Genomic DNA, 22,816 nt, shown 5'->3' on the forward strand with positions numbered 1-22,816 from the left:
CCTTCCTCTTATAAAATACAACTTAAGTCTAGACGTTTTCATCTTCATACTCTACTAAGGCAACATGGCATTTCCAAGTTTTTTTGGGCACAAAGGGGAAAAAGCTCTAGACTTTTTGGATGACTTGGAAATGGCCTTCCTAGTCACAGGCCGGGATGATGAAGCAACCAAAGTACGGGCCTTCTCTTTAGTTCTAAAGGGTAATGCTCGAGTGTGGTATCAAGCTCTCCCGGAGGCTACAAGGGGTAATTGGGAGGATCTCAAGACCGCATTCATGCACAAGTACCAAGATACAAAGCCACCTGAAGATATTTGGAGACAGCTCTTAGATCTTCGCCAAACCATAGCAGGGGAATACCAAACCTATGAAGGCATGTTTATAAAATTGTGGGATAAATGGACAGCCTCTTTAGCCGAGGGAGAAAGAGTACCTGATTGCCTTAAGAAAGATTGTTTTCTAGCCGGACTCCATCCTCTACTAAGGGAGAAGGTCAAAGGAAAGTTTCCCACATCCTATGAAGAATCAGTCACTTATGCGAGGGAGAAAGATAGAAAATTGAAGTATCAAGCCCAGTTGAAGGGGGGAGTTGAGCCCATGCAGGTTTTACCAACCATGCCAAGGCCTAGAGAAATAGCAGAGGCCCCACCTGAACCAGAGATACCACAGCAAGAGCTTTTACAACGCATTACTAATCAACTTGAAAGCCTTTCATTAAATTTGGTGCAAGGAGTGCGGCCCCCTCCCCTCATAAATGAAGGCAATCGAGGTCCAAGGAGGCAAGAAAGAGAGTATGTTTGCTATAATTGTGGGGAGACTGGCCATGGTATGTATTTTTGCCCTCATCCTAGGCATTTTCCAGGAAATGGGTTCCAACCAAGAAGGAGGGGACAACAAGTGACACCACCTAGGGAAAGGTTTGTTCCACCGAATCCAGGGCATCCACCACCAGTTCAAGTTCTCCAGCATCCTCGACCACTTGCAGAGGTGCCGCCCTTGCCTGTCCAGTCGCCAGAGAATCATGATGTTAGGATAATTAGTTTAGATGAGAGTGATGTCAAAGGAAAGGCCAAAGTAGTAGAGGTTGAAGCAATGCCGGTGAAGAAAGCCCGGAGAATTGAGAGAATGAAGGCTACACCACCAAAGGAGATTGAAAATATGGAAGAGGAGGCAGAGTCATCAATGGCTGCAAAGACACGCAACAGTAAAAAGAGGAGGGCTCGCTCACGCCGACACATTGAGCCATATGATTTTTCCCTAGGTAAAGGTACTAGAGCTTATGATTTGCTTGCTGATGTGAGGAATCAAGGGCCAAAAATTTCATGGCCACAATTACTACATCTATCTCCAACAGTGCGGTGACAATGGTCAAAGATGGTAAGCATTAGACCCATAAAGAATAGACATGTGAATGCAATCTAGGCTAGAAAGATGAAAGATATTGTGCCTCTAGTGGAAGCCGAAATCAATGGGCAGAGAGTGTCAAAGACATATGTGGATGGAGGTGCAGAGATTTGTGTCATGACGGAAAAGTTGATGTATCGTTTGGGATTAGAGGTAAATGAAACTACTAAATTTGGGGCCAAAATGGCTAACAATGTAGTAGTAAATTGTTTGGGAGTTATAAACAAAGTCAAGGTAAAGGTGTGTGGAGTGCAATTGGAGCTTGACATGTATGTGATGCCAGTGAAGGGGGACGGCTATCCGCTCATTCTTGGGCGACCATGGCTAATGGGAATTAAAGCCAGACAAGATTGGGAGACAGGGGCTTTAAAGCTAAGGCCACAAAAGGGGCTGCATAAAAAATGGAAGAGCACTATCTACAACATGAAGGAGGGCCAACAGGAGGATCTTGTGTTAGAGACCACCGCTGATGAATGGAGTTCCAGCGAGGGTTGGTCATCTATGACAGAGGGAGAGTCTTCTAATGAGGAGGAAGAAAGCTCTCTAGAAGTGATGGGGATTACATTAAAAGGGCCTTCTAGTAGTGAAATTTCACAGCAGCTTCCAAAGGTCGAGAAGGAGGGGTTAGAAAAAATGTTGGCTAAGGATCTATCAATTGAGGAGAAGGCAGCCTACATGGAAGTGGTGATAAAACACTCTGCGCTTTTTATTTCTGATTATGAACACATCACATGTGTGACAGCAGTACAACATCACATTAATCTAAAAGAGGGAGCACGGCCAGTGGTGCAGCGACTACGACGATTGGGAGTAGTTCAACAAAATGCTCTACTCACTGAGGTGCAACGACTTTTAAAGGCAGGCTTCATCTATCCAATAGGGGACTCAGAGTGGGTTTCACCTGTGGTGGTGATACCCAAGAAGAATGGAAAATGGAGGATTTGTGTGGATTACAAGCCGCTAAATGTTGCAACTAAGAGAGATCACTTTCCTCTTCCCTTTCAGGATGAAATACTCAACGAGGTGGCCGGGCATGAGAGATACACTGTTTGTGATAGGTATTCAGGTTATTTCCAGATTCGAATAGCTGAGGAGGATCAATAGAAGACCACCTTCATTACACCTTGGGGTTGTTTTGCTTACAAAGTAATGCCATTTGGGTTAACAAATGCCCCAGCTACCTTCCAGCGATTCATGAATTATGTCTTCCAGCCATATTTTGGAAAATCCATTAGGGTCTTTATTGATGACTTTTGTATTTATAGTTCTAAGGCTTTACATCTAGGAAAGGTGGATGAAGCTTTCAACCGCCTTGCACAAATGGGGGGGCAATTAAACCATGAGAAGTGTCGCATTGGTGAAAGCAGTGTAACTTTGTTAGGGCATGTCGTAAGTGAGAGGGACATTGAAGCAGATCCAAACAAAGTTAAGGCCCTATTGGCGGTGCCATCACCATCTTCTGTGAAGCAACTAACCTCTTTCATTCAGAAGGTGCGATATATGGGGCGGTTCATTCATCTCCTCTCCCAATTAATATTTCCACTGCAACAGTTAACCCACTCTGAGGAGCTCCTCTGGAGTGACGAAAGCGAAAGGTGCTTTCACGAGGTGAAGAAGGCTCTTAGCACCCTTCCTATAATTTTACAGCCTTGTTGGGATCAAGAGTTTTTTGTCAACCCGAGTTTTGGGGAAGATGCTCTAGGGGCAGCACTAATACAAAAGGATGCTAAAACTGGCCTAATGAGACCGGTTTACTTTTCTAGTAGAGTAATGACAGCATCAGAACGAGGGTACAAGATGGTCGAGGTGATGGTTTTGTCTCTAATGTTTGCTATAATAAAGTTTCGTCCTTATCTTCTCCTTAGGCCATTCACAGTGATCACGACAGAAGAGCATTTTCCCTATGCCTTACAGCACATGGATGTTTCAGCTAGAATCGCTAAGTGGGTGATACAACTCCAAGAGTTTGACTACACCTTCAAGGTGGAGGATTCTACCCGAGCTTGCCTAGCTGATTTGTTGACCCATAGATGCCATCAAAAGAAGGAAAAGGAGAAGGGAAAGGTAAAAGAGGAGACACCTCCTCTTGAGGAGCCGCCATGGGTGGAGAATGCCCATGCCCTCTACTTCGATGGGGCCTACAAGCGTATTAAAGGCAAAGCGGCAGCAGGAATAGTGGTGTTCAGTCCGGAAGGTGACAAACTTTATGGAGAAGGTATTAGCTTGGAGGATGTCCATTCTAATAATGAGGCAGAATATCAAGCCTTGCTTTTAGGTTTGAGGTGGTGTCTTTCACATGGTGTCACTCGACTTAATGTTTTTGGGGATTCTATACTCATTGTTAAGCAAATGAAAGGAATCTGGGCTTGTAAAAATGATAACATAGCAGTGAAAATGAGGGAAGCTAAAACTCTCATGAGAAAGCTACAGAAAGCCTAAATCTATTTTGTGCCAAGGCGCACAAATGGCGACGCAAATGCTCTAGCAGCTGAAAATTTGAAAGAGGTAATGGTGGGAATCATTACAGTAAAGCTTCCCTTGTTTCAGAGTAAGTTTCAACTACAAGATGTGCTTTATTTTCTTGAGCAAGGTGAGGCACCTACACATATGAGTAAAAGTGAGAAAAGGTGGCTATCTACTAAGGCCACTAAATACCACTTGATAAATGATGTGTTGTATTGCAAAGGAAAGGATGTAGTGCTTAGAAGGGTGCCAACAGCAAAGGAGATTATAGATGTGATTAAGAGCTGCCATGAAGGGGTTTGTGGCGGACATTTTGCTCAAGCAATAACCAGTAGGAAGATTCTCCAAGCCGGTTTTGTGTGGCCTAGTCTACATCGAGATGTGCAACATTGGTGCCGCACTTGTGACAATTGCCAAAAGGCCGGACCAAGGAAGCTAGTGCATGAGGAACAAAATCCCATAACTACATATGGCCCATTTGAGAAATGGGGAATTGATGCAATAGGGCCACTCCCACGAACTCAATCTGGCAAGGAATACATCATAATGGAAGTGGACTACATGACGAGGTGGGCAGAGGCTTCAGCAACTAGTAGGATCACAACCCAAGAAGTGGAAAAAATTGTGTTTGAAAATATTTGTTGCAGGTTTGGCACACCTTTGGAAATTATCTCTGATCGGGGTCCTGGTTTTAGGGCGAACCTAGTAGGGGAGCTAATGGAAAGGCTAAAAATCAAGCACACGCATTCTACTCCCTACTATCCACGGTGTAATGGTTTGGTCGAAAAAGTGAATGGGCTGATTTGTAAGATAATTACCAAGCAGGTACACATGCACCCAAGCACTGGGATAAAAAATTGAATGCAGCTCTTTGGGCCTACAGGACTTCATTCAGAACCTCACTTGGCTATACTCCATTTCACCTCGTCTATGGCCAAGAAGCTTTGCTTCCTATAGAGGTGGAACTGGCCAGTTTGTGTGTTTTAGTAGCCAGTCAAGAGAAGAATCAAGATAAGAAGTTAGAGGAAAGGATCTTGGATCTAGAGAGGCTGGAGTTAGATAGAGAAGCAGCAGTCCAACACTATTCCATGCAGGCTGAAGAGACGAGGAAGACCTTTAATAAGAAGCTGGCTGGCAAACACATAAGGGAAGGATCACTTGTGCTACGCTATGATAACCGCTTTGATAATAGAAAGGATGCTAAAATTGTGTTCAAGTGGGAAGGACCATTCATGGTCATAAGGAGATATCCAAATGGCAGTTATAAGCTAGGTGACATGGATGGGAAGGTTCACAAGACAAGGGTAAATGGATGGCGACTGAAGCCTTATTTTCAAAGAAATATAAACACTTTGGAGCAATCAGCCTAAGGGGAGGGCTAATGATCCGGGTTTTTTACAACCCGGATTATTACCACAAAATTTTGGCCAAAGCCCCTATCAAGAGCTTACCATATCACTTTGGGTTTACTCTTCAAACACTAGGTATGCTACATTGCTTCTCGATTACGATAACTCTAGCAAATGGGGGGAACAAGTTCTTAGAAGGCATGTCAATGTAAAGGGTCAAAGGGATGGTTATCTTAGTGAAGATGAAAATGGATTACACCTAGGAGTTGAGTGAATGCATAGATTTTTCAAAGAACTAGCCTCCAACTACACATGGGCTCCGTCTGCATCACTAAGATTTGGAATCTATCACCATCATTAGAGGACACATCACCCTAGCACACAAGTCAATATCCACATCATGGTGTCATTTGGATCTTGCACAAAAGCTTACAAGCATGGACCCCTTTTGTCACATGCTTATATGTATTTATATGCATATGGGGGACTAAAGTCAAAGCAGCTTTTGAAAGCCATTTTTTATAATCTCGATAACTCCCAAGAAAAAGCGAATTTCAAGAAAATTCCCGCGATGCCCAATCGGTTTCGACCTGGTCTACAAAGTTGCAGAAGAAACTTTTTTCAAATTCCTCACGGATTTGAAGTTACGAAGGCACCAACTTTTCACTCTGTCCTTCTTGTAAATATATTATAATAATGTGCTTTGGGCACCCACCTCTTGTAATCTAGCTCCATTTCTCTATTTTGTCTACCACCACCCTTGGCTTCTTGCATGATGACCAAGGTGGGGACTTGTCCCATCCACTATTCTCCATATTTTCAAAGATGCCATACATCATCTAAGATTATGTTAATCAAGAATATTAGCTTAATCTAATCCCTCATAGAGGCTATATAAAGAGCCCATGGAGAATGAAGAAGGGGGAGAGAGGACAATGACAAGTCCATGAGAGCATTCTAGAATACCCTCATCTCTTTGAGGTAAGCTATGAGTAAGTTCTTTTATTATGTAGTATAATGGCAAGCTTCCTCTACCTCTTCTCCTATTATCTCCCTCTCTTCTCAGCTTCTCATTCCATGTAGCATAATGACAAGCTTCTTCTACCTCTTCTCCCCTTGTATCCCTCTCCTCTCATCTCTCTCTCCTATATTCCAATATGGTGTCTAGTATATATATTCTCTCTTGTAAATTTGTGTCTTGGTTCTCTTGATTCTCTTTGAGAAAAGGGATGTCCTAGCCCATCCTCCCTTTGGCTAGGTGGTGCCCCTCTTTAGTTCTCTTAGTGAGGATTAGAGGTTGGATAGGTAAGAGGCAACCCGTTCATCATTTCAGCCCTCAAGAGCTATCATTCAAAACTTGCCAAGGATGGGGGCAAAGAAAACAACGAGAGAGAGATGAAACTGGAACAATTGGAGAGAGATGGTTCTTTAAGGACAAGAAAGGGAGTATGTAGGTTGGAAAGCATTGGCTATATGTATCATTCGTTATCTCATGAACTCCAATTAACTTCCACTGTTTTCATTACTAGTTATCTAATTGCACCATGTTCTTGAGTGACTCATGGTCATGGACACTTGACTCACCATACCAAAGACCATTGTGTGAAAACACAAGGGGACCCCTAAATTTAGAGGCTAAATAAGGCAAACCCACAATGCATCTCATAAATCAAAAGTATAGATAGTCTTCATTGACACATCATGAGGGAAGCAATAAAAGATTGTTCTTGATTCACAAAAAGTAAATAATACTCATGAAGGTTGTCCTAGTCTAGTTGACGAGTAATCCTTCCAAGCCTCTTGGTGTAGCTAACTGGTCTAATGTCATGCTCAAGGACCTTGGCATTATTAAGAACTTATTAGGGAAGTAAGGGGTTTTTCGATGTGATGTTTCTCAAAGAAACAAGTTACACAATTGATTCATACATTGGGGTTCCATTTGGGGAGAGTTGGATTTGGACTAATGCCATGGCATCCCATCAAAATGGGAGATACTCTATTAGAAAAGATTGTGTGTCAAAATTATTGATCTATCCTCTTATCTATAGAATATACTAAGTATTGCAAAGGGCATGGGAAACATGTTGTATGTGCCTCTCTTAGCGAGTCCTAGCAAGAGTAATGTCTCTTATGGGCAAGAGACACTAACTTATTTAACATTGAACTTATGGGCAAGATACACTAACGTATTTAACATTGAAGTTGTTAGGTACATTGGAGTGAGATCACACATGCATGTTTTAGCTACTATCTATGGGGTGTAGGTGTATTACTCCAAAGAATGTCCAAAAGTCAAAGTCATCATTATTCAAATACAAAATATCCAACAAAAGCCTAACTATGCTATGGTGGTTAAAAATGGTAATCCCAAAACTAATGATATTAAAAGGCCTCGTATAGAGAAAGCTAAGTTGACAATGGATAGTGGCTCCACTAATCTCTCCAAGTTGGCCTAGTTTGAAACACTTTCATTGGGAAGTAGTGCATTGGCTAGTGCAAGTAACACACCAAGAAGAAACTAGATAAAAGAAATCAAACTTATGAATGAAGTTGAAAGGTTTGGCCTCGTATAGAGATAAGAAATCAAACTTAAGAATGGAGATGGAAGGTTTGATAAAAGGGGTTCGTTTTTTAAACCCAATGTTTGAATACTTATAGGTTGCTTCTATCAAAAGTATAAAGGTGAGAAGCATACGTACATTTTAGCAACTCAAGTTGCTATGAAAAATTCCATTATTATATTTTGAAAGAGCACAAAACACAGCAAAATAATTAGATGGTTCTATTGGTGCTTTGGTTCATACATATTCTACATGCATTGCTACAATCAAGCTATTGAGAAACCCTCTACTTCACTTGTAACATCTTGATGAAAACAGGCTCACTATTTTGATAGATTGTACAAGCAAAACAATAATTTCTTGCAATGTTTATGCACATAGATCGCATATGAATAATGGAACATCTTGGGTATTTAGCAAACCTTGGAAGTACAATGGGGACTAGAATATGTCAAGAATTTGACTAGATGCTTCCTTCCTCCACTTGCAATTTGCATCCTACTACCTCATTATTTTCTAAGGCAACTTATTCTTTTGCGATTGTATGTGAATGCTTAGCATGAGGCTATTCTTCACAATGATGCATTCTCTAGGGTCCATACTCTTATGTCCTACCATGCAAATTAGATGATGATTGAGGAAATATAGAGATGGCTATTAAGTAAACTTTGAGGAACACCAAAATAGGGATTCCATCTTCATATATGCATCTTGTCAAATATTGTAGCCCCCCACTTCTGTAATTGGCCATCACCATACACACCTACTATCAACACTCCTCGCCCCACTTTCCAAAGCAGATAGATTTCCTAAGTTATATAAAATCGACCACAAAACAAATTGGTTTCAATTTTTAACTTCTTAATTTATTGCTACCAATCTCTATCCATTTGACACACATGATCTCGCTAATACAAGGTCAATTTTATCATCAAAAGGAGAAAAAGAAAGAGAGAAACAAAAGACTACCCCAAACCTGGCTTTGTCAAGAACATACAACAAGCATTACAAATTGCCAGGCTGGACTGCTTTACACAGAACCCACACCATGCAGCTGCAAGTCACTCTCAACAAGTATAATAATGATATGTGGTTTAGATACTGTGTGCAGGCTTCAAAGTTTAGCCATCACAATATACTGGTCATGACTTCATCCATATCCCTTTCCAATGTTCCACAGAAACTCAGCTTACACAATGGGTTAATATTGTCTCAGGCAAACCAAATGCAGATATGGAAAGTCATAAGAGTATCCAATTTGTTAAGTTCAACCAAGCTGGAAAAAGGCTTACATTAAGTAGCTTCTGGAGAGATTCTGAATATTTACCTGACAGGCTCACATTGGATTGATAGAACGTGGTGTAATGATTTGATAACAGATGGGTATTTTGATAGTTACCCTAAAAGAGGCCAAAGAATGGACATAACATTGGGTAGATGTAGCAAATGAGAGTTTTAGAACCAGTCTAATAAATTGCAAGCGTTTTTTTCAAATATTTACATTTTCTGGGCGTTTGAAAAATGCAGTTCATGTGCATGATACCATTTTTCTTGACCAGCAAAACTGGAACATCAGATGAGCAAGGTCTTCAAAAAGTGTGGATTATGTCTTTGCGATGTAACTTAGTAGAAAAGGTCCAGTATCTAAGCACAGCGCGCAGAAACCTCAGCTCACCATTCATTAAAACTGCCTATAAGATAGCTATTAAACCCACAAAGAACACTAATTACCATGATCAACCACCTTAGCCCACCTTCCTCATAAGAAGATAAAGCCTCTGATCCATCATCAGATTCCCCAAGTTACTAGGGTCTCCTTTGAGCAGTAGCAGAAGACCTCCAAATGATACATAGACCTCACTGCACATGCAAAAGTGTTTTTCTTTTTTGAGTCTGGCAGCTGCCATTTAGATCAAAACTTTTATAGAATGCTCCTGTTTGCACCACTGCAAGACCTTGCAAAGTAAAACAAAGTGGAAAAAACTGTGCACATGCATGAGGAAGGCATTGAGTGTGAGAAAATACATTTTAACAGTGCCACCAGACTCTTGATCTGAAAACTTGTAGAGCTTCCCGTACATGACATACTCGTACTTGTCAGCCAAAGATTTCCTGCCAGTCTGCAGAGGTGGTATTGTCAAGGAAGTAACAAGAGTGCATCTACAGCAATAATAAGCAAGCAAAATTTGCATGATAACTTGAGCACCTGAAAACTGAACAAGCATCTTGATCTCAGTTTCCCCAAAGACATGTTTTTCTTCTATGCACTTTCATGTTAAAAATTTTGGATCCACGCAGATACATGGCTGTTAAGTAATTTGAACCTTTTTTGTCCAGGACTTGTTTCTAGGTAGTGCTTCTTCAGCTTTCCCCTTTCAAGCAGAAATTTGTACAAACTATGTTTTATTTAGGATATACTTGTTCCTGTCATTATTTCTTTAGCTGTGGCTCAGTTCCAGTGCCCAAAGGACTGGATGTCTGTTGGGAATAAAGGGTCACTGTGCTTTTTATTGTGTTCGGGTGTGGACGTGCCCTTACACTTTGTACTTTATATATATTCAAAACCTAAAATGTGGTACACTAGTCATTGTACTGTATACCCATTGTCTCGTGCTCACTCTCTCTCTCTCTCTCTCACTCTACTGCTCTCAACTCCCTGCACTCTCAGCTCAGCTCTCACACAGACTACTCGTCTACATCAAACTGGTATCAGAGTGGGTGACGGGCGTGAGGTAACTGGTGTGAGGAGACATGCCTGAGGTGATAGGCGACAGTCAGGGCGTGCGACAGTCAGGACGAGTTGAGGAAGAGACGCCAGGTTGCAGGCGGCGGGCGCGACAAGCAGGCGGACAGATAGGTCGCAAAGGGAAGGACAGACTGTAGATGGGCATGTCGGCAGGCACCAGACAGTCGGGGCGACAGCCAGGCCGCAGCCCAGGTGGCAGGTTCAATGGGCAGACAACAAGTCACAGATACGTTGGCAGGCAGCAAGACAGTCTGGCGACAGTTCGCAAGCTAGGCGGCAGACTTGACAGGTCCCAGTCAACGCCAGGACAAGCTTGTCAAGTTTTTTTTTTTTAATTTTCCTCTTGAAAAATTTCTCCTTAATTTCTGCCATTATCTTGCATGGCATTCACACGCACAAGCACAACGTGAAATTTTGCCCAAGAAAATTGGGGCTTTTCTCCGATTTGGGAATTTCAGTGAAGTTTAGGACAATCCAACTTAGAAATTGCACATTTTGTGCACATTTGCCCAAGAAATTTTGGGGCTTCTCACATTTTAGTGGAATTTCTTGAATTTCATTGAAATTTGTACACCTTGAACCCAAGAAAATTGGGGCTTTTGCAAAATCCCTTCAATTTGTGCAACAAATGTTTGGTATATGCACTTGGGTACGTGTATTGATGCAATCTACAAAATTGTCAAATTTGTGCTTGGGAACGCCTTTGGAGCAGACATTGAAGTGAAATTTTAGGGAATTCACATGTAACTGGCGGCTTGGTCTCTAAATGTGTGAGTAATTGCTTGAGGAGTGCAACAATAGACACCTTTTAATTCTGAAAATCTATTTGTAAATCTGAAATTTCTGCAATCTCAGAATTTTCATTGCTAGTTGGTACTTTAGTGTACCGTAGTCACTTGTGTCATATTTAGGCTTGCCTTTGATGACTCTTTAGTCAATTTGGGACTGCAAATTATGGCTGGAAACAATGACAGCAATAATCTTTTGCACATTAAGAAGCTTGAGGGTGACAATAATTTTGCAATTTGGCAAAAACAATGCTACAATGTCTTGGTGCAGAAGAAACATGTAAAGCCCATCAAAACAAAGGGAATCAAACCAGTAGACATGGAACAAGAAGAGTGGGATAACTTAGATGAGCTTGCTCGCTCTACCAATGAGCTCTCAGTGTTAGACAACTTGCACTTCAAAAATTCAACATATGCAATGTGGCAAAGGCTTGAAGAATTGTATGCTCAAAAAAGTGCAGCTAGCAAGGTTTATTGGCTAAAAATTTTGATGGACTTTCGCATGAAAGAGGGTACAACCATGTCTGTACATTTGAATGAGTTTAACTCAATTTTCAGTCAACTGATTGCTTTGGATTTTAATATTGATGAAGAGTTCAAAGCTACCTTCTTGCTATGCACTCTACCTAAAAGTTGGGATACTTTCAAGACAACTTTGAGTAATTCGAATGCTCAGTTATTATACTCTGATGTGGGGAGTTCTTTGTTGATGGAAGAACACAATAGGTAGACCAACTCAGCAAACAAGTCTTCAAAATACATTACACACTTGACGCAGATTTCAGAATAAGAGCAGTTCTGAAAATTGAGCACGCAATAAATCTCGTGGAAAGAATGTGGAGGGCCATCATTGTGGCAAAAAGGGGCACTACAAAAGGGATTGTTTTCAGCTAAAGAAAAAGAAGGGCAAAAACAAAAACAACAAAGCCAACAAGACTGAAAACAAGGATAGCCAGCATGCCAAAAAGAGCAATGTGAATATAGAAGAGGTTAATGTAGTTACTCATGATAATGACAGTGATGGTGATGTACTTCTAGCTTCTTCTTTGGATGCACATGCATTGATTGCAAATTCTAAGGATGATATTCGCACTTGGATACTTAATTCAGGTACATCCTTTCATGTCACACCACATCATGAGCAGTTCTCTGACTACAATGGTGCAGTACGTGTTGTCATCCACTTGGGGGATAACTATGCATGTAAAATTACAGGTATTGGCAATGTGAAACTGGAATTTCAACATGGCTCCATGTTTGTTTTGCATAATGTAAGACATGTATCTCAACTCAAGAAGAGCTTGATAAGCACAAGGCAACTAGATTATGAAGGCTATCACACCACCTTTGAGGATAGCAAATGGAAAATATCTAAGGGCTCGCGCATTGTTGCCAAGGGGTCCAAAAGTGATACTCTGTATCCTCTGCATATATCTAGTGTGCGTAACCATGTTGTCGTCATAACTGACCAGCCAAGTGTTTCTTTGTGGCATAGCCGGTTGAGACACATGAGTCTATCTGGAATGAAAGTGCTCTCTCGTTTGGGTTATTTACCGTCTTTGAGGTATGCTAATTTAGAATAGTGTAATCATTGTATTTATGGTAAACATACTTAAATGTCACACAAAAAATCTCTTTCTCCTAAGTCTTCACCCTTAGAGTTAGTACATTCAGATGTATGTCAAATCTCAGGCTTATCTTTAGAGGGAAGGAAGTGTTTTATTATCTTTGTTGATGATGCCACACGCAAAGTTTGGGTTTATCCAATCCGTTACAAAGACGAGACCTTGGATAAATTTAAAAATTTCCTGACACTTGATGAAAATCAGACCAGCAAGACGTTAAAATGCCTTCGCTCTAACAATAGTGGGGAATATATGTTCAAAGCCTTTCAAGATTTTGTGACAGCAAAGGAATTAAGAGGGAGCTTACTGCTCCTCATAATCCGCCCCAAAATGACGTTGCAGAGCGTATGAATCGGACCATTCAAGACAAGGTTGTACACTTGATTAATCAGTCGTACACTTGATTAATCAATCACCAAACAGGTCTTTTCGGGGAGGAAAGAGAAAAGAGTTCCCCAAGAAGTGTTGTCGAGCAAGTCACCTTTGTATGCACACTTGAAAGTGTTTGGTTGTGAGGCATTTGTGCACATACATAAGAAAGAACACAACAAACTTGAGCCAAAGTCCTGTAAATGTATTTTCCTAGGATATGGCGATAAAGGTGAAATGAGGTATAGATTATAGGATCCTGAGAAAAGAAAAGTAGTACGTAGCAATGATGTCATCTTCTGGAAAGATCACATGCACAAACAGCCCGAAAGAACAGAGAAAGTCAGAAGGATTGTATTCTGGGAGGATGTACCAATTGGACAGCAAAGAATGCCCATTAGATAGCAACAAATACCTGCTGAAAATGTCCTTGAAAATACAGGGAATGATGCTGTAAATGATCAGTAGGATCTTGCCCATGATGTCCCACAAATTCAACAAGAACATGTGCACCTAAAACAACATGAACCAGTTATACAACAAGCTGTACCTGCACAACAACAAGTTGTTAATGTAGATTTACAGGCTGAACAGCCAGCAAATATTGACCATTGGGTCTGTAGGTCGACCAGAGTGCAAACACAGCCAAATGGATTTGTTCCTGGAGTAAACTATGTGGCTGATTATGTCATGTTAACATATTGTGGTGAACCGTCATGCTTCCAGGAAGCAATGGACAGACAAAATAGTAAAAAATGGCAAAAAGCAATGCTATCAAAGATGAAATCTCTCATGAAGAATGGCACTTGGGATTTGGTACTTCTGCCACAAGGACAAAAAGTGCTACCTTGCAAATGGGTTTACAAAATGAAAGTCACTTCTGGTTCTTTGCCCAAGTACAAGGCACGCTTGGTTGCTAAAGGGTATAAGCAGGAACATAGAATTGATTTTGATGAAATCTTTTCTCCTGTAGTCACAATGACTACTCTACGAACCATCTTGGGCTTGGTTGCATCTGAGGACATGGAACTCATACAGATGGATGTAAAAACCGCCTTCTTACATGGTGATCTGCATGAGGAAATCAATATGCAACAGCCTGATGGTTTTGTTGCGAAGGGAAAAGAGCGCATGGTATGTAAACTCAACAAAAGTCTTTATGGGCTGAAGCAAGCACCACGCAAATGGTATCACAAATTTGATACATTTATGCAATCTCAGGGATTTCATCGTTCTCAAGTTGATTACTGCTTATATACTAAGTTATTGTGTTCGGGTGTGAACGCACCCTCACACTTTGTACTTTATATATATTCAAAACCTGAAATGTAGTACACTAGCCATTGTACCGTATACCCATTGTGTCGTGCTCAATCTCTCTCTCACTCTACTGCTCTCAACTCCCTGCACTCACAACCCAGCTCTTGCACAAACTACTCATCTACATCAATATGTTGCAACACCAACTACCTTGACCTATAAATCAGAAGACACGCAAGATAAATGACACCATGAGCTCCATAAAACCAGGACAACAGATCACCTAGGAGATAGCCGAAAGACAGCCACCTGTTTCCTCAGATATCATGGTAAAGCAGTAAAGCACACAAAACTGGGAAAAGAGCATGAAGGATACAAACACAGGACAGCTAATTACATGAAACCAACACCTAACGTCTATCCCTGCCCCATCAATACAAGGGATAGGAGCTGAAGAAGATATTGCCAAGGAGTGTCAAGAAGATGATGCCATAGCGAACAGATCTGGGAGAACAGTGTTGCACTGTTGCAACCTGCAGCCTGCAAGTCTAGAAGAACAGGTCTGGACTTTGGACAGTGGAAGTCTAAAAAATAGTGCATACTGAGCACTCAGCACTACAGACCTGGAGGTGCAGTTTGCAAGTCTAGTGGTGGCAAGACCCAGATGCAATCGCAGTCTGCAGGTACCAAGAACAAGCCCAGGTCCCAGGACCATGCACAAATCTGCAGGAAGTGGTGGCACATACAGCTGCTGCAAGAACAGGCATAGTATGCACAATTTGCACATCCTAGGTGTTGATGTAGGTGGTGACGGCTGCAATCGTAGCAGTTGTGGCAGATGGCAGCTGTAGTTGTCACATTGCACAATGTCTGGGAGTCGGTCAGTCGAGAGTCAGGACGCTTGCTTTAGAAGTTGAAATGCAAATATAGGCCAGGAATGACTCTATGGCATCTTGTTACAACCTGTCACATGTGGCATCCAAAAAAAGAGGTTCCACGACACATCCCCTGGTGGCAGACTCTGCAAAGGACAGATCATTTTGGGGACGCTTTGGAAACATGATTTGGGCCAACAGTCCATGTATGCTCTGGGAGATAGACAATCAACAGGGCATCTTGTTGAAAGGCAAAACACAACAGTAGCAGACTGCAACAGGCTGGCAACTGCAAATGCAAGTGAAGATGTAGATGATTATCGTAGAAGCCATGTAGTATGCTGGTTGACCTGTAAATAGATAAAATGCATGGTTTTCTAGTGGAGATAATATAGTGAATGACTTGTCCTTTGGCACATGAACATATGCAATACAGCCAAACACTTTCAAGTGTGACACATCAGGCTTCTTGCCTATAAACAATTCTTTGGGGGTCATCCCATGAACTGTAGTTGTGGGAGTTCTATTCATAATATAGATAGTAGTATGAATAGCTTAACCAAAATATTTTGGCATATTCTTTTCAGCCATCAATACCCATGCAACTAAATGATGATATGTCCAAGCCGTGGAAGAGGTTATGGCAACATCTAAGAGATTCCAAGAATCAAGATGTCCTCCATAAGGGTGTGGAAAACAAAGAAAGACGAGTGCTAAGGATACCTAGTTGGAATTGTTGGGTGTAAAGTCCATCTCCGTGTATGAAGTGATACACGTGTGAACACACTTTTATTGTACCCTAACATATAATACATTCTTTATTCTTTGTGTACCATCACAATTTGGTACACCTATCTCTGCCTTCACTCTATCTTACTCTCAACACTACTGCTCGCACTTCCATTGCACACTCCCCCCTTCAAATTGGTATTAGAGCCGCGGCTAAGGTGTGCGCGCTTCCCGAAGTCCGTGCAAGTCAGTTTCAGCTCACGCACGTGAAGATAACAGCAGGTTGTCACTTCTACAGGTTGGTGTGAGCTAAACTTGTGCAGGCACAACTGTCCAAGCAATCTATAGGTCAATCGTGACATTTTCAAGCAAGTGACAGTCACGTTTCTCAGTCAGGCGACAGTCATTTCTGGTCAGCAAGGGCAGGTAACAGTCATTCCTGGTCAGCGTGGGCAGGCGGCAGTCAATGACAGGTCAAGTGCAGCGTCCACAGGTCCCGTGCAAGCAGATTCAGGCACCGGCAAGTCACGGGATAGTCAACGGCTGCTGTGTCACGTTTTCTTGCAGCGACAATTCAAGTGCAGCGTCCGCAAGTCATACGCAAGCAAATTTAGGCGCCAACAAGTCACGGGATATGCCTTGCATCCTATCCTTCCACAAATCAAAGCTAGTGCCATCAAACCTCTTGATTTCAAAGAGGAAATTAGTGTCACTACTACTTTGTTTCTCAAGGACTCTGATGATGCTCTCTTGGAAACTAAGCCTGTAGCTATGCCAGATGTTGATTGGGCTAAACTCAACAAGAAGGCCATGGCATACATTAAGATGGTTGTGTCTGATGATGTACTTACAAACATTAAGCGTCCTCATACGGGTTATGCTATATGGAAAAAGTTAAAGGAAAATTATGAAAATATTGTTGCCACCTGTGGTGCGAGAATCAAGACACAAAGCTTCCTAGCAAAACATGTTCCATGCACGTACCAAACACATAGATATTTGATACTACTTCATTCAACAGATCTTGGATGATGGTCTTGTCACATCGACTAAGGTCAAAACCAAAGATAACCTTGCAAATGTTCTCACTAAGAGTCTTGCAAAGGCTCAGCATAAGCATTGGATCCGATTAGTGGGAGTTAGTTAGCTTAAACAAAAGAAAACAAAAGAAAACAAAAGAACACTACAAAGGAAGAACTCACAGATATGCTCAAGAAATGGAATCCATATACCAAACACGAGAGTTGCAAACAACTGTGGGTCACTAGCTGCGTAGGCACCGGCACCAATTCCCTCTCTCCAACAAAACCTACTCTAAAAGACTGCAAATGATGAATAATCTGACTAAGGAGGAAAGAGACATATAAACAGCACCAAAAAATGCCATAAAGATGATCAGGTCAACCAACATCTGGGGCTAACATAAATGTAGCTTGGCCAGCAAATAATGGCTCAAATCACCATAACAATGACAATAAAAACTACCTAAAATAAACTACAATGCCCAACCCACAACTGCACATGCCCAAACTCACTCATGAGCTAAGTAAACTGCTAGCATCCTCTCTCAAATCATGGGTAATCTGATACAATACAATGATACACAATGGTAATGACTCGTCATAGTCCATACAATAAATACCACCAAAATAGAACCGTGGGAGTTCAAACCACAACTAAGGTGCCTCCAAGAGAACCTAATATCAATGTTGATCGTACCAAAACTTGAAAATAAAGAAGAATCATAGTAGCTCTCTATATCTATCAACAATGCCTCACAATAGCATACATAATGATCCTATCATCAATGCCTCTAAGCATACGTAAAGATGGATTTCCCACCTTTGGCTAAACTGCCAAAGTGTCCCCTCACGTAGCTCGAACTAGGAGCCAATCCCACTCTTTGTCTAGAAACAATACATCATTAACCTAGATGTCAACCCCAACTCTAGGATTTAACAACTTGTCAAATTTTAGTCGATGTGTCAAGGAAGTCCCTTTCATGATCCTGTGCACCTACATGCTTGTATAAACGAGGCTCGCCTATCCCACCTCACCACCCTCTCACACTTCCTCTTGCTGACACTGGAGTCATGAGGGATGACCACATCACCCATACTACAAAGCAACAAGAGGGGCAACCAAGCCCTTCCCTCAATCTAAAGAAAATCACCCCTTCCAGCTCGGCCTTTGCCCTGTCCGAAGGATCGGAGTCAAGGTCAAAGGAGTCCGTACCTTGCTTCTTTTTCTTCTCCTTCTTCCTCAAAGCCGACTCAACAAAGGAGTTCGTACCTTTCTTCTTTTACTTCTCCTTCTTCCTCAAAGCAGCTAACTCCTTATAGTTCTTGCAAAAATCTCCGATCTTTACCACAAAAATAACATTGGGCCTTCAACTTTTTCTTCTTGTCACCTCTTGTTGAAGTTACAACTTACAAATGCCTCATTGGAGCCACCATACTAAGATGGAAGCCTCCCTTGTAACCACGCAAATGCCTCATGCTCAAGCAACATTAAGAACATATGAGTCAAGCTCACTAGCGTCGATGACATTTGGGCCCGCAAAGCATTGGCTACTCTATCAAATTCCAAAGGAAGGTTGTAGAGCACAATCCCAACTAAATGAGCCTTGGGAAGAGCGGACTGCATGTACAAAAGTTGATCATGTACCTGAGTAACACAAAGCAAGAAGGACTAAATAGTATCCTTCCCTTCGGCTCAAACTTCATCTACTAGAGCTGTCCATAGAGGGTAACTACACGCATGATCGAGCGAGCCTAGTACAACATCAGAAGCTTCTCCCATACTCCCATACCTAAAGCTGTCCTACAAAAAGTGACCGCCGGTAGAATCTCTTTAGAGATATATCATGAAGAGCAAAATATGCATAGGCATCATCGAAATCCCATGTAAGCATAGCTTCCTCATGGTTGTCCTGGTCCCAATCATCAAGAAAAGGAGTGGGAGGCTGAGGATGCTCAATAGCTCTAAAAACCGCGTACCATGATCACTTCTGTACAAACCATGCTTTCATAATAGCACTCCATGTGAGATAGTCAAGGCCATGAAGTTTATTGTCAGTAGAGGAACAAGAAGATGCCAAGAAAGATAAGTAGAGAGAGAGTACAACCAAGACATAGCACGAATTGCACTCATAAGAGTTCACACGAGTGTAAGACATAAAATCTAATCAGAAAAGATGACAACTGCTAGAGAAATCAAAACACAGCCCAAGACAATTGCAAGACAACTTGTAAACACACTTGCCCAATTTGCAAACACCAAAGAACCTGAATGCAGGTCAACAATAAAAACACAAGCTGATTAAGCACCAAAGGCAACAAAAAACTAAGAAAAAACAAGTTGCAATCTACTTGGTGGAATAGTGAAAGTGCAAGCAGCTAGATGAAAAATGCAAATGGCTGTGTCACAAGTGGATGCAATGATGGAAGTGTGGAAAACCGTTGTAATAGACTGCTAAACACAAGAGATAAAGGAAAGGGAAAGAGAAACACTATAAAAGAAAAGAACACTACACAAAGAACTCAAAAGCAAAGAGATGCTCGGGAAATGGAACCCATATACCAAGATATGAGACAATACAAAACCAATGTGAGTCACTACTTATGAAGGCACTAGCAGCTACTCCTCTCCCTCCACTAAAACCTATCTAATGATGAACCATGAACCAACATATTTGCTAACAGGCTGATGCTGGAAATAGTAAGATTTAGGGCAGCAGCAGGTTGCCTAGATAGAAAAAGAGTGAGAAAACTGACCAGTAGCAAGCAGACCTACAACAGCAGTGAACAGCTGTAACAACAATGAGTCGCTGGCTGCATGGGCACTGACACCAACTCCTCTCTCAGCTGCTCTAGAAGACTGTAGGTAATGAATAATCTGATTGGGGAGGAGGGAGATATATAAATAGCACAAAAATATGCCATAAAGATGATCAAGTCGAGTAGCAAATAAAGGGCCAAACCACCATAATAATGACATTAAAAAATGCCTAAAATAAACTCCAATGCACAGCCCACCACTGCACATGCCCTCAGCTGACTAAATTGCCGCTAACCCAGACATCAAAGCATGCAACTGTTGCTACCAGCATGTCACCCAATTCTTCCCTACCATTGCCCTACTTCCCAAAGGTCTCATGCTATTGTGTTGCAATACGCAGCCCTCTTCATCAATCTCTACTGTTGTCGCCACCTTCTACAACCTTTGGAGATTTGAGTTTTCAATGCCAAGCTTCTATCTAGCATCATCTAGCTCTGTTGTTGCAATCGCCTACTATTAGATACTCTTCTAACGGCTACCTCTTTATGGCTAGATGCTCCATGACATCAAATTGAGCATGCTTCTTTGTTAACTTAGCCATCAAATTGAGCATGCTTCTTTGTTAACTTAGCCCTTAGCCTAAGCTATTGTGTTTCATTACCCTTAGCTATTGTCTACTTCATCAACATCATCTTTGAGATTTTTTGCTACACTCCAGATCTATACACAAAGGACAACACTCTCTTGTGCTCTTCCTAATCCAATTCCCACAAGCGCCAATTGTTGCACCAATTGTTGTTGGACAACTCTGCTCCTTGAGCACCTATACATCTATACTTCATTTATTTTGTTACTACATTCATTAATCAAAATTCTCTCCCTTTTGGTGTTCTGCATTCTAATCTAAGTTCATTATGTTGTTGGTCATGTTCATACACTCTCGGCACTTTTTCTCTAAAAAACCCACTGTACCTTCACATGCAGCACAACAGCATCAGCAAGAGGCTAGTGGAAACAGTAAAGGGTGAGGTGGTAGCTTCCAAGGTTGGATGGTAACTTTAACAACAAAGACAGTAAAGGGTGAGGTGGTAGCTTCCAAGGTTGGATGGTAGCTTTAACAACAAAGACAACACCACCAATAACAAGAACAGCAACTGATGAACATGATAAAGGATGAGGAGGGGGAGAAGAAGGAAGGTTATGAAGAGCTAACACTGAAACTGTAGGCATGAGAAATGAGAGATGGATGCCCACAACATTTTTTTTAAAAGATACGATAACTCACAATTGAAGTCTTTAATTTTACTTGCTCAACACGCCCAGAAAAGGTGCCCAAGTAAAGAGGGAGTATAACTCAGTCATCATTTATCTAAAGGGTCCCATCCCAGAGAGACTAAGGTATCAAACCAAGGGTTTCACAATGCAATCCCCAAGATCCTAACAAGCTCTGAGGGACGATAGATATCTCTTTTGGGTAGCCCAAGTTAAAGGATCATATGGTTTTCCTTCTTTTCGGTGAAGACAAAATGGGCAAAGGATTCTCAATAAAGATAACATGGGCAGAGGATTCCCTACAAAGAACAGTCGTGTGGCAAGGATACAAATATAGAAGTATGTAGACAGATAAAGGGAAATTTGGTAGAGGGAGTCCAGGGTGAGCAAGGAATGCTCAAGATGTTCCGTTCAAAGAGGTGCAAGGGAATCACACTACACGATGCATGGGATTTCAATGGAGGGACGCCTACAATTGTAAGTTTCCATCCATTCAAACGCACATGTCGCATTCTAAAACATACCCACATTTCAAAACATACTTCCAGAATAGAGCACCAAACTTGCAAGTCACATAAAAAGCTACTGATGGATAATTTTCTGATGAACCAACATTTAAGACCTTGATGAAGAAATTTCTTATGAACCAACATTTAAGACCTGTGACTCCATTAAATTTGAATCCTCTAGAACAAAACATACCTGATCAAAGGTGCCATCATCAGGGGTGCCATCTAAACTAAGCGTACTCGATAAGGCCATTGTAAATTTATCATCGACTTGCAAAGGGTAGATGTCCGTATTTACATCAAGAAGCATGTGCATGTCAAATTGCTCACTTCGAGCTTCAATTCTTGAGACTGCCAAACAAGCATAACAGTGCATGAGACAGAGAAAGCCTTGTAAGCATCACTAAACACCATGAACCATATCGACTGTACCCTACCCCTGTCAAACTTCTTCCCATCCGGATCCATTCTGACAATGGTGAAAATATCTTCGAAAAGAAGCTCCACCATGGTCGCCTCCCGGCAGTAACAATTTCCTGGATTAAGAACCACTGCCCACAAAGCAGGAAGACTTCAAAAATACAAACCTAATTTATGACAAACATGGCAAGTATCTTATGAGACAGTATGAGAGAGAGAGAGAGAGAGAGAGAGAGAGAAACCTGTGCAGCAGCTCCACTCTACGACGGGCAATGGCAGCCTTCAGCTTAAGGGCATCCTCTTACACTCTTGTTCGGGTCCTTTGTCCCTGTAGTTTTCTACTAGAAACACGCGAATACATAATTGAAGAATACCTTACTGTTATCCCCATCACACCATGTGAATAAGACCTCATTTGAAGAGCTATAAATGTTGTGATACATTAGAGTTGCCTTCTATCTCTAGGTATGTGTTGCTCCGACTGCTATTGTTGCAAATTAACATGTAGTATGGGGGTTGCCATAGTTTGTGAGAAAAGGCGTTTCATATGGGTGTGAGGATGTTTTTTTAGTCCCATAGATTTCCTAGGGTTGATGTGTGTGTGTTTTATTAGTAAGCTTATCACTGAGAATAGTTAAGATACTTGATGCTTATCAACATTAAAGTGG

General features: G+C 41.5%; 1 protein-coding gene across 2 annotated transcripts; it reads right to left on the bottom strand.

Moving 5' to 3' along the window:
* Window positions 1-9,011: 9,011 nt before the first annotated feature.
* Window positions 9,012-22,563, bottom strand: LOC148018136 (DNA-directed RNA polymerases II, IV and V subunit 8B-like). Of its 2 annotated transcripts, XM_087662056.1 has the most exons (6): window positions 22,391-22,563; window positions 22,166-22,279; window positions 21,922-22,079; window positions 9,801-9,895; window positions 9,507-9,635; window positions 9,012-9,419 (listed from the first exon to the last, which is right to left on the bottom strand). In XM_087662056.1, exons 2-5 carry the CDS (start codon window positions 22,236-22,238, stop codon window positions 9,521-9,523), a joined length of 441 nt encoding a protein of 146 aa, XP_087518182.1. In that variant the 5' UTR covers window positions 22,239-22,279; window positions 22,391-22,563; the 3' UTR covers window positions 9,012-9,419; window positions 9,507-9,520. The 2 variants fall into 2 exon arrangements, with proteins under 2 accessions (XP_087518182.1, XP_087518181.1); XM_087662055.1 differs by having other exon boundaries at window positions 9,021-9,635; window positions 22,391-22,560.
* Window positions 22,564-22,816: the final 253 nt, after the last annotated feature.

The sequence above is a fragment of the Lygodium microphyllum genome, chromosome 21 (genome assembly GCF_053477565.2).
Source record: "Lygodium microphyllum isolate KBCC chromosome 21, Lygodium_microphyllum_v1.1.10, whole genome shotgun sequence".
In the NCBI taxonomy this organism is placed as follows: domain Eukaryota; kingdom Viridiplantae; phylum Streptophyta; class Polypodiopsida; order Schizaeales; family Lygodiaceae; genus Lygodium; species Lygodium microphyllum.